The 17796-nt window shown below is 42.5% G+C and overlaps 1 protein-coding gene across 1 annotated transcript in view; it reads left to right on the top strand.

Moving 5' to 3' along the window:
- Nucleotides 1-662: 662 nt before the first annotated feature.
- The window catches only part of LRRC1 (leucine rich repeat containing 1), a 70907-nt gene continuing 53773 nt past the window's right edge, over nt 663-17796 (top strand). The window contains exons 1-2 of the mRNA XM_085056646.1: nt 663-1183; nt 16156-16273. Coding sequence (XP_084912772.1) covers nt 1025-1183; nt 16156-16273 — 277 coding nt within the window. The 5' untranslated portion in view covers nt 663-1024. The remainder of the gene's footprint in view (nt 1184-16155; nt 16274-17796) is intronic.

Genomic DNA, 17796 nt, shown 5'->3' with positions numbered 1-17796 from the left:
AACCCTTGTGACCTCACAATTGCCCTTTTGAAAGTGGATTAAAAAACCCCACACTTCAGAAAGCCTTGAAGATAGTATATCCTTTTTTTTTTTCAGCGTTAGACCAATGCACTTTGAGAGGGAAAACATTACCCACGGCCATCGTACCTAGAGTGCGTGCCACACATTTTATTGTGTTACTTTCCAGACAGGGTTGTGCTCTAACAATTGAAAAGAAACTGCGAGAGTGGTCTGCGCAAGCTCCCACTCGGTGTTCCCGGGCGCCTCAGGTAGGGATTGGCACATCCCAGAGTCGGTACAATGAGTGTCCCAACCCGCTCCGCGGCACTCCCGGTCACTGCGGACACCGCCGGTCACAGCAGCTCCCGATGCGATGGCAGAGCCCGCCTGGCGCGGCTGCCGGGGGAGCCTCGCCCTGCGAGCCCCGCTGCCCGGGCAGGACTTTATCCTCCGAGGCGGGGGAAGCTCCGTGCCGGCGCGGCTCTTTTTCCCTCGGCAGAGAGTTGTGCGGCTCCCGCCCCCGGCTGCCCGGGGCGAGGCGGCGCCGGGGCGGGCGCGGGGGGGTGTGCGAGCGGCGGGCCGGGTCCGGGCCCGGGGCGGGGCAGGGCGGCAGGGCCCGGCCCCGCTGATGTCAGCCGGGACGGGGGAGGAGGGGAGGGGGAGCGGGAGCGGCCGCCCGTGTTCCGGGTCAGGCGCGGGAATGCGCGGCGGCCGCCGGCAGCGCTGCGCTCGGCGCCCCGCGATGCCCCTGCGGAGACGGCAGCGGCCCGCCGAAAGGCTCTAGGGGGACGCCCCCGGTTCCGCCCCGCTCCGGCTCCCGCCCATTGTTCTCCCGGGGCCGCCGCGCTCGCCCGGGGCTGCTTCCCGGCGGCGGCGGCGGCGCGCTGGATGCGGGTTGCGGCCGCTGGCTCGCCGGGACCCGCGCTGCGCGGCGGCGGAGCGGGCGGCAGCTCCCGCGGCCGGCGGCGAGCAGGGGGCGGCGGCGAGCGGCGGCGCCCGCCCCGCGGCCCCCGGCGGCGGGGCGATGTTCCACTGCATCCCCCTGTGGCGGTGCAACCGCCATGTGGAGTCCATCGACAAGCGGCACTGCTCGCTGGCCGCCGTGCCCGAGGAGATCTACCGCTACAGCCGCAGCCTGGAGGAGCTCCTGCTGGACGCCAACCAGCTCCGCGAGCTGCCCAAGGTGAGCGGGAATGCGAGCGGCGGCCAGGTGAGCCGCCCCGGCAGGTGCCCGCCGAGCTCCGCGGTGCAGCGCCCGCACCGAGGCTGCGGTCAGGGGCTCTGGGGCCGTCGGTCTGTGCTAGCTGCCTCTGGAGTTAAAGGAAGAGCCGGAGTTTCGGGTTAGCGTGTGCCCGGAGCGAGATGGTCAACGAGCTTTCACGAGCAAAACCTGGAGATGCCCGTCTTGCGGGAGGATAGGTCCTGTCGGAGGGCAGGGGGGTTGGTGCCCGAGTCGCGGGACATGAGTGTGTATTGTGATTAACATTCACGTCATCGGAATTACGAGACCTTGGAGGGTATTCAACCCTCCCCCGTTTCCCCCTTTCGGTAGATACTGTCTGCTCTGTACATGGGAAAACCAAAACCTTCCAGCAGATAACCGCGTTCCCGTTTCTGCCTTCTACTTCTGAAAACTTCGTCTTACAAAACACGAGAGGCTAATAAGCTTTTTATGTGTTTCGGTGTAAGTCCCACGCAGTTGTCAGTGTTTTGCTTCTCGCTTGAAACATGCAGCCAGAGTTTTGTGCGTACTGTATTTTTGGTAATATTGTCATAGGTGAAGTCAATTAAAATTCAACATGGTTTTGAGACCCTGAGGTGATACCTGCCAGGGTGCCTCTCCAGGTGGCACTTGCAGATTTTGCTAGAGGAACTCCATCAGAGTGATTCCAGCGAGGCACTGTTCGGCTGCACAGATGCAGAGTGAGTGGGAGGCATGCTCCACTTCTGACGTGATGAACTACGGGCTTTTTTTCCCGTGTTTCCTCTTTAAAATTTGGGCAACTCAGAAGCCGTTGTGAGCTGTGGTTGGTAGAGTGACACAGGAAGGAAAGTGTTACCTGGAAGCTGCATCTTAAAAGTGTGTAGACTCTTACTAACTTGGAATCCAAGGAACTGAACTCACTAGCCAGAAAAAATTTCAAAAGCACCTTTGTTTGCATCTGAATCAAAGTTGCTCTGTTCATACCCAGACTTAAATAGTCTTACTTTTTCCTTTTTGAAATTCAGTGAACTCACATACACTCTCTTTTTTCAATCTACGTAGTAAGACTAATCGTGGTGGCTAGGTTTTCCTTCAGACAGCAGTAAAGGTGTTCAGTTGAACTGACATATTAAATTTGGCTTTTTCTTTTGCAAAGAAATAGAAGGCACAAGTTTGCATCTTGCTGTGACTGAACTCTTTATCCTTCTGAAGTAGAGCAAAACTGGTTTACATAGCCTGTGTGTGGGTGCTATTTTTACTTCCAGCAGTTCTTGCTGGCTTTGTGCACAGACCAAACTCAGGAGTCCCTTTGTACTAGACCTTTCTTCTTAGTGTTGGCTTTCAGGCTTGTACACATTTCATTACAGGGGTATGAATGTGTGTATGACTGAAATCCTATTGAAAACTATGGCTCTCTGATTTTTTAAAACCGTAATAAATCTGCCACCAGCTGGTTGCTGTGGACAAATGTAAAGGATGATGTCTCTTCGTGGTGTTATATGGTAATAATTTCTGTAAATAGAGTGCAACCATTTATTGTTTCGCCTCTCTTCCATGAACCATAATATATGAAATAGCCTTTTTTGTGCCCTGTGATGCTTAAAAAGACCACTTCTTCCCATTACTTACATGTGACTATACATTACATCCTGTACATGTAAGACATAGCTGAGGGGGTTAAAAAAAATCCAAATACCAACCTAGGCTCCTTGGCATCTCAATGGAATCAAGCAAAAGTTGAAATTAGAAGTTTGGGTTTTTTTTTTTTTTATGTGCATGGATCGCATTACAGGGGCGTCTAAATATACTGTAGGAATATGTTTGTGGGTTTTTAGCTAGACTAGGAGGAATCCGATGAAATGCAACCACAGAAATATATTTGTAGTATCTGTCCTAAGTACTTTCTGCATTGTCAGCAATGCAGGGAGGCATTTTTATTGGGGCTTCCTGTATGAACCTATGAACTTTCCTTGTCAGTTCGTTATTAATGATTTCTGATAAATGGAATACAGCACCATCATCTCATGTAAGTGTTGACTCTGCAGGATTCTGAGATACAAAAATAGAGCTGCAATCCTGAATGTGAAAGTAATCTATCGAAGGTGAAACTGATGGGAAGAGCCCTGTTCAACTTTTCTACCAGCAGATAATTCTAAAAGTTCTCCTTCTTTCTGTAGGAATCTGGTTGAAGAGAATCATGGAACATCTCTCAGTGGAAGGTAGCTACAGGGTACATTGCTCATTCCTCTTATATTAAAAGGGTAGTGTCAATGCAAAGTACTGATGCAGAATTTGAAATAAGTGCCAAAAGCTGGGGTACACCATCCCTCTGGTAGAGAAAACATGAAGGAAATAATTAGAGTGTGTAATTAATGAACTGTTAGGTCAGCATAGATAGAAGTGGTCGTTACATCCTTAATTTAGTATAATCCATTATATTAGTCTGAGTTTACCTCCATTAAGTTTTTTCTCCATGTATATAAAGGCAGTCACACAAAGTCAAGCTAGGTTTGACTCAGCTGAGGCCTGAACAAGTCAGGAGAATTGTGTAACTCTCCCTGGCTGGTTAGTTAGGTGTTTTTCTGTGCTTGACGAAGTTCTGAAGTTCACAGTGATCTGTGCAGTTCCTGGTGAATCACCTGTGGGCTGTGCTGATGCCATAATACAATCCCTTAACAGTGATAAGGTGTTCGTGTTGCTGAGATGGTTGTGATGCCCTTTAGGAAATTGCTGCTGTAAAGACTTGCCCTTGGCATAGTGAAGAAGAATCTCCCTGTAAACTCTCGTAAACTCTGTCATTTGCAGCAGAATTTGCCATGGATGGAAGAGGAAACCCCAACTCTGCTGCTCAGTTCTTTGTTGTGCACACAGGTAGCTCAGACTCATTTTCCCAGTGTGGGCAGTTGTGGTCTGAAAGGTCTATTACAGCAGGCAGGAGGTCTTGTAATGTTTTTCTGAAATCGAGTAGATGTTGGTGAGCTCTTTTACCAACTTTGCCATGGCTACAAGTCAGTGATGATGGCTTTATTTCTAGACATCCACTTTCCATCTACTTGCATATTTTTTTTCATCCCTTCAAATGTAAAGCTTTCTGAGGGAGATAAATATCAGCAAGTGGCATGATGAAATATGTGGACCTGCTGCATTTCTCTCAAGCTGATGAGGCAACTTGTGCTGGACGCACATGCTTCCCCCCTTCTCCATAGGTTCTCTCTGCCCCATTTCTATAAAGTAGCAATAAAGGGTGTTCTTTGATTGGTTTGATCCAATACACCAGTAAAAGAATACACTCGAATACATCCTGAAATCTCCATTTTGAGGTACAGAAGCAGTCTTAGGCTTTGTTTGATTTGCAGTCTTTCCTAGCATACTTAAAACCTCTCTTATTCTAGAAGCCAGTAGAGTGTGCATATGTTAGGGTGTTATTGAAAAGAAACAACAGAACCAACACACAAAAAAATCCCTTTAAAATACAGAAGACAACTTATAGAATTGCTGTAGTGTCTTGAAGGGAGATGACTGGCAGAAGGACCCAACATTATTGCTGAATTGTATGTTATGAGAGTCACCTGAAGTATCCTGAGGAGAAACAAGAAATACACTTGAATTATTTTGAAGGAATTACTTTGTTGGTTTTATTTTTGTTCCTTTGGCTGACCAAAATGTATGGTAGAATTCTTCACCTTTTTCTAAGGGGAGAGGGTAGGAAGGGTTCAGCTAGAAAACACCTAGAAAGAAATGTCTGAGAAGCAGAGAGAGATGGATGTCATTGCCCCTATTATTTGTGCTCTTCCCATGTTTGCTTCCTTGTGCATTAATGAATATGTGGATCAGGAAAAGAACTCAGTTTCTCTGACTCCCCTTTCCCTACAAATATCTTTTTTCCACTAAGCTGTATGATTAAGGGGTTTTTTATATCATTTTGCTACTGCACATTTGGTTTCCCATGTCAATAACCTGATTGTTTCTCATGGTGTCCTTAAGTGCTCTGGTGGATCCCTGGGTCCCTCTTCTCTCCATTCCTCAGTTACATGATGCAGAACTAGTGCTTATGTTGACAGTGACATTTTGTTACCACTGGTGTCTCAGGCACCTCACCCTGCGTGTTCATACTTTCCAATCTTCCCCTGTCCTTAATGTTCCAGGATCTTGCTTATTTCCTCCAGCCTAAACAGCTCTGTCTGCTGTCTGTTTCTGATGCTTTGCTTCCTCTGCTGTCCCTTCTGTGCTGGGCTCTTGACTGCCCTTGCAAGCATCTCTTCACTTTGTACTCTGCTCTTTCCCCTTCCTTTCTGCTGCCTCCCAGGTTCCCTCCTCTGCTCTTGCCCTTCTTGCAGGATAAGCCAGCCTGGTGGGATGTGCAGGAGGAACAGGCTGCATACTATTAAGCTGCTGGTATTTTCCACAATAATGAAGTCTCTCTGAAGCCTTTCTCGGCAAATGTGGCTGTTTTCCCACAGAACAACAATTTCTAGCTGTCAGCATGCTTCTTGCCACTTCTGCTTTACAAGACAAATTAAAGAGCTGCACCCTTTGGTCTGAAAAGGATTGGCTATGTAAAGAGTTAGTGGTGGAGTGTGGCTCTTAACTTGAGTAAATAATTCCCTCTCCTGTGTTGGATCCCAAGTGCCTTCTGTTGATTATTTTGTGTATCTGATTTTATTGGAAAAAAAAATGAGTGGTTGCCAGTGTGCACAGAGTGGCTTAAAAATGTAGTTTGTGTGTTTTTTCTAAACCTGTAGCGTTTGTATTTTCCTTGGGAGTGAAAACTTGAAGGATTTTTCAACTCAAGCTGTAATGTGTAGTATATCATTTGCTACACATCAAAAACTATTCTTCACTGAAGAGTAGGCTTTCTGGCAAATTGCTTTGATAGAAGAAAATAACACATTCTGCATGATGCATTTCAATAGCTTCTCTAATGAAAAGCATCAGATAAAAATAAAATGTTTTCAGTTCTATAGATCAGTCTGTAGTTGATGAAATGTTGTTTTCTACTCCCGTACATTAGAATTTAAGGGCAAGTACATCCTGTCAGCTTAATTTTTCTGTGCCTTAAATTTGCAGTACAAAACTGAATCTCTGCATATTTCTTTTCCCTCTTATAAAAAGAATAAAAATATCTTAGGAACCCTTGAATGCAGTATTATATTTTGGCCTTTGTAATAAATCACAGCATTCTTTGCATTGGTGGGTGGTGGAAATAGCTTATAGCTCTTGTTTTGCTGCTGTTTTGTCTTGCTCCTGCTCAGTTCTTTAACTCAAAGAGTAAAGACCACTTTCCCATGAGACTTCTAGCAGATGTTGTTTATGGAAAAACTCCAGTGGCAGAAAAAAGAATTCAATTTTTTTTTTTTTTTTGTATGGACTTAGTTTAGCCTAAGAGTCTGAGGAACTTTTGTTATTTTACTTTGGGGAATGATTTTTATGTAGCATTTGTAAACCTAACCTAGTGCAGCTCTGACTCATTTTGCATTTCTGAGCTTAAACATTGTATCTGTCATCTGTAATTTTTCTTCTTGGTGTTACATACTAAAGCTTCTCTGTAGAGTTACTAGGTAGATGTGAAACCCTTTTCCCGAGAGACCTGGTTAAACCCTGGCCTCCTCCTGTGCCCCAGTTTCTTTGCTAGAGATGCTGCTCGTCTGCTGCTGCTTGGCATTCGGCACTGTCGGTATCTCTGTTATATGTGGTGTTGAAATGCAGGATGCTGTTATCTTACCAAAATCATGTGAAAGCTCCTTAAGAAAAAAGTCCCTCTGTTCTTCCCATACCACACCTTTGTCTCAGGAAAAAACCTGTTCTGGGCTGAATTTCACTGTTCTATCATTGTTTCTATCATTATGCAACCATAAGCCTGAAAGACACTTGTTTGGTCAGTGGCCAGTAATCTGTGGAAAAAGATGATCTCATACTATAACTCTCTTTAAATTTGCGTTCATGGCTTCTTAAGTTGTAAATGTATAGGAGCTTTATTTCCTTTTTTCAAATGCACAGATCTCCTTGGGTTTGGAGAGATGTGGTGGGATATCTCACCTGTCTGGAGTGCTGCAGTGGATGAACACAGGCTGTTTAAGGACAGGCTAGGAAGTCAGGGATGGGGAGTTTCCCTTTGGATGAGACAGCAGCAGGGATATGTGAATTGCTTTGGGATGGATGATGGGCCAGTTGAGAGCAGGTTGGGATTAGTGGATGGTATTGTTTTGAGTGTCTGCTGTAGACTGCTTGATCAGGATGAAGTAGTAGATGACACCTTCCTCAGATAACTGCAAGAAGTCTGTTTTGCAGACCCACGTCCTCATGTGGGTCTTGAACCACAACAGCTGGAAGGACAACTCAGCAGGACATAATCAATCCAGGAGTTTTCCGAAGTGCTTTGATGACTTCCTACCACAGGTTCTCAAGGAGTCAGTGGACAGAGGTGATCTCTTGGACCTCATATTTAAAACCAAGAAAAGACAGGTTGAGATGTGAAGGTCAGGGTTGCAGTAGATGGAGTGACCTTGGTCACCTTGGCTGTAGTGACCATGAGGCGAGGGAATTAGGGATCCTGACAGGAAGGAACAGGACAATAAGCAGCATCTTCAGAAGACAAACTTTCATATATTTAGGATACTGCTTGGAAGAGGTTGGTTAAAAAGATGTTTGTGTTGCTATTCAGAAGAGCAGGGAGAGGCTGGAGAAATGGGCAGAGAGGAATCTCATGAAGTTCAGTAAAGAGAAATACACCTGCACCTGGAGAGAAATAACCCAATTCTCCAGTGCAGTTGGGCACCAACCATCTGGAAAACAGCTTTCCAATAAAAGGCTATGGGTGACCTGGTGGACAAGTTGTCCGTGACCCAGAAATGTTACTTTGTGACAGAGAGGGCCAACAGTATCCTGGGCTGCATTGCCAGCAGGTGATCCTTGTTCTCTGGCTAGCATTGCGGAAACAGACCTGGAGTGCTTTGTCTAGTGCTGGGTATCCCAGAAGAAGAGTCGTAGACATACTGGACAGATACTGCAGGGCCAAGGTGTCCTGGGTGACCTTCTCTAGGTGACCCATTCTTTGGGCAGGGGATGCACTAGTTGATTTCTAGTGCCCCTTCCAACCCCAACTGTTTAATGATTCTGTAGAGGGCAATCAAAGATTTGCCTGTCTTTAACTTGGGTGTTTTTGATGATGAAAATTGAATTTTAATGGTTTTGACTGTTTATTCAGCCTCAAATGTTTAATTATCTTACTTTCTACATTGATAGTGCCAGGGTGTTTTTGCACATCTTGCTGTAAAACCTGAAAGAGATACCACTGTATGACTTGAACAAGCTTCATGTTTTTACAGTTCGTGTCAGAGAGAAGTGTGCCACTGGGTGAAGCTGAAGCAGACTGTAGACACACAGTAAAAGTAGTTTTATTGAAAGTTTAAGAATTTTTTCAGTATGACAAATGCTACTTAAAATACTTGCTAGGAGCACCTGCAACATTTCAACTTCAGTATCTTGAGAATACATTACCTTTTGTAAAAACCTTTTGTGAGTGCAATCGATTACTACTAGCATGAAGTGTATGCTTGAATTATTAAAATACATAATGGTTTGTAGATAAGCAGCAATGGATCCTTATAGTAACATACGTCAAAACATAGAGCTCTGTGTTGAAGACAACAAATAAGTTTATTACCAGATAAGTATGTCTAGGTTTTCCCTCTTAGTTTCCAGATTTTTCTGTTGTATTGCTTAGGACTTGAAGAAATTCTTTACCTTTTGACATCAAATGTGAAAGACCACGGTCTGATGGGAGCAGAGGAGGAACTTAGTCTGCTGTTTTCTAAGCAAAGGAAAGTCACAGTCTTCCCTGTTAGTGTCCCTGCAATTGTTCGGAAGAGTTTTGAAGTCTGCTTGGTTTGAAATATTTTCTGGTGGCAGTTTTTTGTAGTAATAGCTCAGCTCTACTGATTTTTGACCTGAGTTGAAAGAAAGTAATTAGGTAATTGTGTTTCAATACCTTAAACTTTTTTTTTTTTTTGTAAAGTGTGTACTGTTGTAGTAAACTGGTAATATTCCCTCTTCCTTGTGATGTACATAGGTGAGACAAAGTTTGTGGGCAGACATTATACATTTTTACCTCTAAAATAAATTTTATGATTATCCATTGAGTTACTTTTGTAATTATATCAGTTGGACTAAAAAAAAGACATTACCTCCTGCCAACGGTCTTGTATACTGGAAAAAATACATGCTAGAAATTCATTAGAGAGATTAAATGTGGGCTTTGGTTGTTTTTTTCTCCAAATGGCAAATGCATTTAACTGCAGTGAATCCATATTTCATTGTAGCAGATGTTTTCTGGCCTCTCTCAAAGGCAGAGGTAGTCCCTTTCACCACTGTGATCTAATAGCTATGGCATGGAGTGTTCTTTAACCTTTGTTGCTTCTGCTTAATTGACATAGAAGAGAAAGTAAATCCTTGCCTGCCAGGAGCAGTATGAGACAACCTGGTCAATGTATTGCTTGGTAGTACAGCATTTTGATTCAGTGCTGCAGCATATTGGTTTTTGAGAGTGGATAGTCCCCTATTTGTTTTTTAAAAGAGATGGTAACAACTGAGACTAGGATCTGCCGTTGGCCCTACAATTGGCCCATCCTTGTTGGTGGTTCAGAAAATGACAGGTGCTTTGAAAATAGGGTGTCAGAAGTGTAGCAGGTTGGTGCTGAATACCAGCTTCAGTGAGGCAGTGGTATTGTTTTTGCTCTGTCTCCTGTAGGCCTTCCCCCACAGCCCTTTTTGCCTGGCTGATCTTTCTATTGGGCTTTCATTTCAAGTATCCATTGGAGGGGGAGACAGAAGTTGCAGCATCTGGTTCTGTTTAGGATTTTTGCCCATGAACTGTGATATTTCATTACTACTTTTCTCGTGTTGTGAAATCTAGTAGTGTTATTAATGTTTTGTATGGACTCTTGCTTGAATGTCTGCCTCCATTATGTCTTTCATTAATACTCATGATTACAAAGTTGGTACTAGAATGTTGTGAGACCAAAGTACAGCTTGAATATATTCTGCATACATGGTTGGGTGTGTAAAACAATCTTTGATCATGCCAGGTATCTGTAACAGTTCTGGTTTTGCTCATGGCACATATGAAGACAGAATTAGAGACCTCAGCTGCATGGACTAGTTGTCCATTTGCCAGCTTCCCACCAAACAGGAGGGCAGAGGTCTGTGTGCTGCTGTCCATCACCAGCTGCTGCTGCATCTCCTCGTGGCTCCAGAGGAAATCCATTACCTGCTTCTTTGATGCAGAGTCACCAATTGCATGATGACTTTGCTGTGCTGCACCGTTAGTCCCTGCCCTCAGAAATTGTTTCAGTATTTCAGGTAGTATTTTATTTGAAAATTACTGTTTATTTGAAAATCAAAGTGTTTTGCCCAAAGGATCACGTGGGATCTGTTTTTGTGAAACCCTGTTGCCCTTCCCAGCTGTCCTTGCTCTCAGGTGAAAGCAGGTGGAGTGACTTGAGGGATCCTGATGTTGCTAGCAGGCTTTGTGGGTGATGCCAAGCTGATAATGCCCATGCTAGGCTTTACTGGAGTCTAGCTGACATCTCTTTTCATACTTCATGAATCCAGAGTAGATTCAGCTTCCTTAGCATTTTGTTATGCAGCTAGTTTGGATGTACTTCTAGGGGAAAGGTATCTGTTTTCTGTGCTCTTGCTGGTTTTCCTCAGTGCTCTAACCTGTGCTACTGGCAGGAGTCTCAGGGTTGGATTTTAAGACAATGATGTACAGGATTGCATCCTAGAAAGAGATTTTTGCTCACAAGTTAGTTGTGGATTTCGACTGGGGGTGCCTTGAGGCTTGAGTGGAGCTCAGGGTGCAGTACAGCTTGCTGAGAGCTCCAGACTGGTATGTCCACTGGCTGGCTGGACTAGAAGTGGTGTTTGCAATCCTACCAGTTGGTTAGTGTAGGGTATTGAGTGTCCTATCCTTTAGGATTCCTTAGGGCTGAGTAACCCCTATTGATGGCCTTTCAAAGCCCATTCTATCGATGACTTGTACAGAAGTGGGATGGAGAGGAATGAGGAAAAGCTCACCCTTCCCTCTTTGCCTTTGCCCTTCAGACAGAGAGGGAATGTGCATGGATGCTGGTGCCAGAGCCTGGTTATTAATCCCACCCCAAGGAAGCAGAATTCTGGAATTCAATGGTGCTGCTTCATTATAGGATTCAATCCATGTTTTCCTGATAGTGTCCCAACCAGCAAGTAGTGTGTTCACCTAAAGTGAGTTGGGCTTCTCTGCTCTCACTGAAGCCATGCAACAGTGCAGGTAAAATGTTAACTTCCCCGGCCAAAAGCAAGGGACTGGGGACCTTGTTGGGGAGCAGCTGTATTGGAGGGCTGGTTCATGGATTTGATGCCTTATCTCTTGTTCACTGCTTTGCTTACCAAGATTACCTCTTCTACTTGTGTTTGCCATAAGAAAGACCACAGAAAAAGGTCTTTCTGAGGCACTGTAAAAAATGTGGGGAAGGATTGACTGTAATTTTCCTTATCCGATGACCAAAGGAGGACACATGTCTGGTAATTGGAAGTAAACAAATAAAGTGAAGGGTGTCCCCATTCATTTTTGTTTACAATGTAGGAGAAGAAAATGGAGCCTGAAGTAAGATTTGAACCAAGAATGCATTAAGGAGTTAATCTATATTTAAATTACTATGTGCCACTTCTTAATTGTAAAGCACAGATAGCCTTTAGTTGGTCAGTTGCAAGTTTGGAAAATGGGTGAAATAAATACAGATGTATTTAAGAAACAGAACCTAGTAGCATACTCTGTCTTGTAGCTCACCTACTTAATTTTAATATAATACTATAATTTCCCAAAGAAGCCTTAAAAGATGAGGCAGCATGTATATGTGGAAAATCCATATTGGTGTCTAAGGAAAGTTTGACATATGAGCAAATGCTTACAAATTCTTAATCTTGTCAGCAACAGCCCAAGTGCCCGCAAAAAAAACCCCAACCAAACAAAAAAAACCCCTAAAGCAAAAAACCAACAAATCCTCATCCCATCCAGTGTGAATGTAACCATGAAACAAGTTAATTTCTAATTTTCTTTCCCCTTTACACCTCATTCTAATTTCTACTGCTCATGCTGGCCTATTGTGAGAATTAGGCAGTGGATTTGTAAAGGTTCTAATTTTAATTCTCTTTGCTGCTAGCAGTAGCCTTTTTATGGAAATGTTTTGCTTAACACAGTAAACATTTAGTTATGCTACCTGTGCCAGATGGGTTTGGAGTGTGAATGTCTCTAGCACTGGAAAGGCTCTAGCAGCTCAGATGTTGCTGAAATGTTGCTCCTCCCCTTAAACAGCATTAACTGCAAATAAGTCTTTGTTCCCTCCTGTGTGTTTTATTTCAATAGTGTATTATTGTAATGTATTTCTATTTGTGGTTTTTTATTCCCGTCAGGTAAGGTGCTGAATTTTCTGGGAAAATTCTCAGGCATGAATGCTTTTCGTTTCAGGACTGAGCCATTGAAAGAAACCCAGAGATAGGTTGTTTTGGCCACTTTCATGGGAGAAAATACCCTACTAGTTTGGCTTAATTCTCTTAATTTATTTTTCTAGAATTCAGTGCCAGTTGTAGTGGTACTCTTAAAAAAAGGTATAAAAAATGAGGACTGTGGGATCACAGTGTCTGTTTATACTTTTCAGTGAGTCATGCACTTATCTATTCCTTTTTTTCTTCTGTTGGCTGACATCGACCCAATGTTGTCAGAATGAAGTCTTTTTTAAAAATATGTGTCCGGGTGAGAGAGACTTGGTTAGTTTTCCAGTGAGAGAAGGGATCTGTTCAAGATGTATGTTCTTAGAAAATCCATGTAATAGAAGCCTCTATAAATTCTTCGATAGCAGGAAAAGCTTCAATTGAGGGTTGGGAATTGTTACTAAATAACAAGTTGTAGGCCACTTCGTGCTTATGCTCATGGAATTATTTTTCTCTTTGAGGCACTATTAATTAGGCTGGCTAAACTAAGCAGCATTAAAATTGTTGCCAAGATACTCATAGAGACGTTGGGTCTGCAATCAAAACCCACTATTAGAGCGTGCTGGGTGGATGTGCTGCTCTGGCCAACAACCCCATTGCACTTTGGATCGTGTTAGGGCTCATCAAATAGAGGCAGAACTGTGTTAGACACATCAAATTAGGAACTTGTTTCTGGTTGGCATGTATTTACAAAATTGCAGGTATTTGTACACATACATATGCACACACACACATATACATATATATATATATATATTTGTGTGTGTATATATATATATATATGAAAGCTTGTTGAACTCTGTTGAGTAAGCTTTTAATTCTCTTTGTTCCCTGTGGCCTTTTTGAAAGGTAAAACATATATGGCCAAAAGGAGTTGTTTGCCTCTCCAGCAGTGCTTTAGAGCGCTAATGATGTGCTTTAGAAAAAGGAAGAACACTTACTGAAATGGCAGCAGGATGCACTAAACATGCAAGAGTGATTGAGTCCTGTAGTTTGGAAGAAAAAAAACCAGAGATGTTCAAAGAAGTGCCAGTCATGTAACTTCAGTTTCTGATTTTATCTAGGAAATGGTGTCATTCATTAAAAATTGTTATGCAAACTGAAAATAAAGCTTCCAGTTAATTTTTCTTTTAAGTATTAGTCAGTTAAAGAAACAGGAATGACTTTAAATATTGTGTAATATTGCTTGTGGCACACGTGCTCTGCATGTTTAATAAATATACACTGCATTGACGTATGGTGCTGTGAGGGCCCTCAAACCTTCCCAAGGATGTCCAGCTCTTAATAGGCTACTGATGACCATTCTCTCTTTTAACCATGTTTCTTCTGTCTTTGCTCACTTGCCATTGAATATCTGTCAGGGACAACTGTTGCTTAGGAGAAGATTTGTAGTAGAACATCAATATTTATAACTTTCATGTAGTTTAGCAGCTACACACTGGCTTGAGGAACACATTTTGGCAAGTATTTATTTTGGAGTGTTAGGACATATTGGAATCTGTTCTGTGGAGTGTACTCCTGCTATGATTTTACAAAAATGTCTTTAAGTGCTTTTCTAAGCTTCTGATGGATTCTTGGTTTAGTCATATTAATAAATATTTAGAAAAAGGGCTATATTTGTTATGAGAATGGTAATAATATGAAAATGCAGTTATGGAACTTTTGAGGCAAATGAAGGATTAAAAAGCATTTGTGGCTATTTGAATTGGAATATATATGTTTTTAGGGAGCTAGGAATGTGGAATTGCAGGGTTTTTTTACCTTTCTCTTAAAATTTCAACTCTGGTATAAAACACTTTTAATATGGGGGAGAGGGGGAAGGAGTGCCATTCTCACTCAAAAATGCCTTTGAAATATCACATTCATGTCTGGTGCATCTTTTATTGCTGTGTGTTTATGAGATTTTTAGAGCTCTATCCTTTTATCCCCTGAAAGGAGCCCATGTGTTTGAGGGAAAACACATTAGTTTCAGTTGTGTTTTATTTTTCTGTGACACAGTGTATATTGAAAGGTTGATGCTGAAGTGCAAAACTTCGCACTTAAAAACGTGATTTATGATCTTGACCACAAGACACTGAAAACAAGATTGAAAACCTGTATTGTAATCTAGATTCATGGGACTGCTTTTATCTTGTGTCCTGGTAAGATGCCTAACTGCCCCTTTTTTGTCAATCCAAGTTATACCTGAGTGACATTTAGAGCACATACTCCAGCACCTAAATAAAATAAAAACTAAAAAATTTTAGTTTTTATTTTATTTAGGTTTTATTTTAAAAAAACTAAAAAAGAAGTGCTGATTTCCTAGAAGAGATTGCAGGTGTTTAAATGTAAGCAGGTGTCAGGGGGATGCAGGACAGATGCTGTGAGTGGGTGAGATGAACGCATTCTGACTGCTGGATAAAACTCCTCGTGCACTCCAGGGGCTCAAAACTTGCTCAAAATTTGAGGAGTCCATTCAGTTTTGATCAAGATGACTTGTGTGTAAAGTCATTTCATTCTGCACAAATCCTCACCCCTTGCAGTCACTCTCTTTCAAAGGCCTGCCTGGAAAAGAGAAAAGTTGGAATAAGAGCTCCACAACTTTCTTAGGAATGCCTACATCTCAGTAGGTTTTAAATGATCATTTTTCCCTTTCAGTCATCAGCTGCTCCCAGTGCCTGGGGCTGACCTGACTTTCAGTTTGAACTGTTTTTTATTTTGTCTTAGGGGCTGCCAGACCCACTGAGCCCATAGCTGAGGGTCAGGGAAAGTTAGTATCCTGTCTGCATTGTGTGCCTGTGTCCTCACTATGGACAGGGCTGGGCTAGGTTTTTGCTCAAGCAAGGAAGACCTGGAATTGTGTGCATCCTGCCCAACTTTCATTAGTCCTTCTGAAACTGGGCCACGGAACAGAGGGTGTTTGCGGTGGAAAGAAAGCCTTCCTGAGGGAGGCTGGTCCTGTAACCTAGTTGGTTTTGGTGCTCGCTGCTGAAGAAGACCTTGTCAGCCCCTCTTTTTTGGTTTTCTGGATCTTGTTCTTTAGAAGTGTCCCTCTGCATTAGCTTCCTAATGAGCCCCGGTGTGTAATTAGGATGCTTTTAATTACTCTGCTTGGTAGCCTCACTCCATTAATGACTTGAAGCAGGCACTCTGGATTTTGCTAGTGTCTGTCAGCAATGATCTTTAACAGCAAGCTTTACAGATTGGTTTTTTTACATACATTTTCATTTTAGGTAAAACACAGGTTAAAGTTTGTTTGTATGTAAAATTTAAAACAAAATGTTTGTCCTGATACAGGACTGAAAGAGATCTGCATAACTAATACCATGCCATAGCTTTAATTAGCTCACGTTTTGAAAGGGATTCCAGTTATTCCTCATCATTTATCATGCCTGTATGTCAGTTGTGTGGATGTTTTCTGACATGTAATTTTTCCTATCTTCCAGCCTTTCTTCCAGCTTGTGAAGTTGCGGAAACTTGGACTTAGTGATAATGAAATCCAGCGGCTCCCGCCAGAAATAGCAAATTTTATGCAGCTGGTGGAACTTGATTTGTCTCGAAATGGTAAGCTCCAGTGTTAATTTGTTTGATTCTATACTGTCCTATGACATAGTCTAGAAAACTGGGTTAGTAGGGTTTTTCTGTCTCAGAAGTCATCATCTATGTCCTGCAGAATACTTCTTTGTGTAATTATTGGCTTTGCTTGTAGTTATAGATGGGAAGGAGGGAAAGAGCATGGGGGAGCTCATAGTAGAAATACAGTAATGAAATAATACTTGATTGTAGTTCTGCCTTTCTAAGACCCTGCTTTATTTTCCAGTTTAAAAAATGCTTTATGTGGTAGTTTTAAACATGTCTGCCACAATGTTGACTTCTTTTCCCAAGCTCTCTGAAATGCCTGGCATTTAGAGAGGGGAAAAACAGAAAAAGGAAAAAAAAAAGAAGTTGAAAAAAAACATAAAGCTGCTTTCTGCCCTGAAAAAAGGACTGCCTATGGGTTAGAAGTCCAATTCTTTATCTCTGCTCTGCTCTTTACCTGGGATTAGCAAGAGGCAGAGTGCTGGTATTTCTAGTTGTACTTTTGGAATAAGAATCAGTCTGTTTGTCATCTGTAGAGATAGTTTCTCACAACATTCTTTTCTGAAGTTTATCTTTTAAAATGTGTGGTTGAAAACAACATGGGTTTATTGTTTGCTTGCAATGCTTGCTGCTTATATTGTCCTGCACTGTGATGGAGTGAAAACATTCTTTTTTTTCTGTGGCCTGGTGAACTTACCAGTTCTACAAGAAGTTCAGGAGCTGGTGGGTCACCTTTAAGCAGCCTTATGACCCAGTGATCTAGAAACAGTGAATCTGTGCTACCAAATTAGAGCAACTGTCAGCTATTTTTGCCTCCTACATGCAGTGGATGTGCACAAAATGCTCTCTGAGCTGTGATGGCAGGGGTGGGAGCGATCAAGGTTGTGTAACCTTGTAAATAAATGAGGGTTGTAATTGAATATTCAAGAAAATAAATAGTGTAGCGGGGAGCCTTTTTTTTCTTTACAGTTTAACTTCACATAGACTCTTTGTGACTGAAGAATATTCTATTGCCACTTCACCTTTCTATAGCATATTTCCTTTATTTGTTTGGTGCTTTAAATTCTGTCTTTATCTGATAATATAATTGATGAAGCGTAATGAGTCTCCAGGCAATTGCTGAAAAATTTCTGTGAACCATATAATTTTATGCACATTTGGAAAACCTTTTAACAGAAGAAAACTGGAAAAAAAACAGAAACAGAAGAAGCGGATTATTAGTTAAAACATTTGAGAAATACATGAACATTAGTAGATGTGATATTTGGCTGCTGAGTTTGGCTGAGTTGGGTGCTGTCAGTGACAGACCTTAGACAAAAAGAAACCCTCTGTTGGCTTAGTAAGTCTCTGTGCAAATGAATAACTAGTTGGAAAAGAGCTGGTGGATCAGAGCCATGTGAACTCTTGTCAGCCTGACTTGGAAGCTGGCTTGAGAACTCAACTGTAACGAGAGCAGATGGTGTGAATGTTTGTGGCTGGGTAGATGTGTGTGTCATTAGGAGTTACTG

Source organism: Lichenostomus cassidix, chromosome 3 (assembly GCF_008360975.1).
Source record: "Lichenostomus cassidix isolate B80296 chromosome 3, HeHo_3.0, whole genome shotgun sequence".
NCBI classification, from domain to species: Eukaryota; Metazoa; Chordata; class Aves; order Passeriformes; family Meliphagidae; genus Lichenostomus; species Lichenostomus cassidix.
Note: the sequence above shows the minus strand (reverse complement) of the source record. Positions and strands in the feature narration are given on the sequence as shown.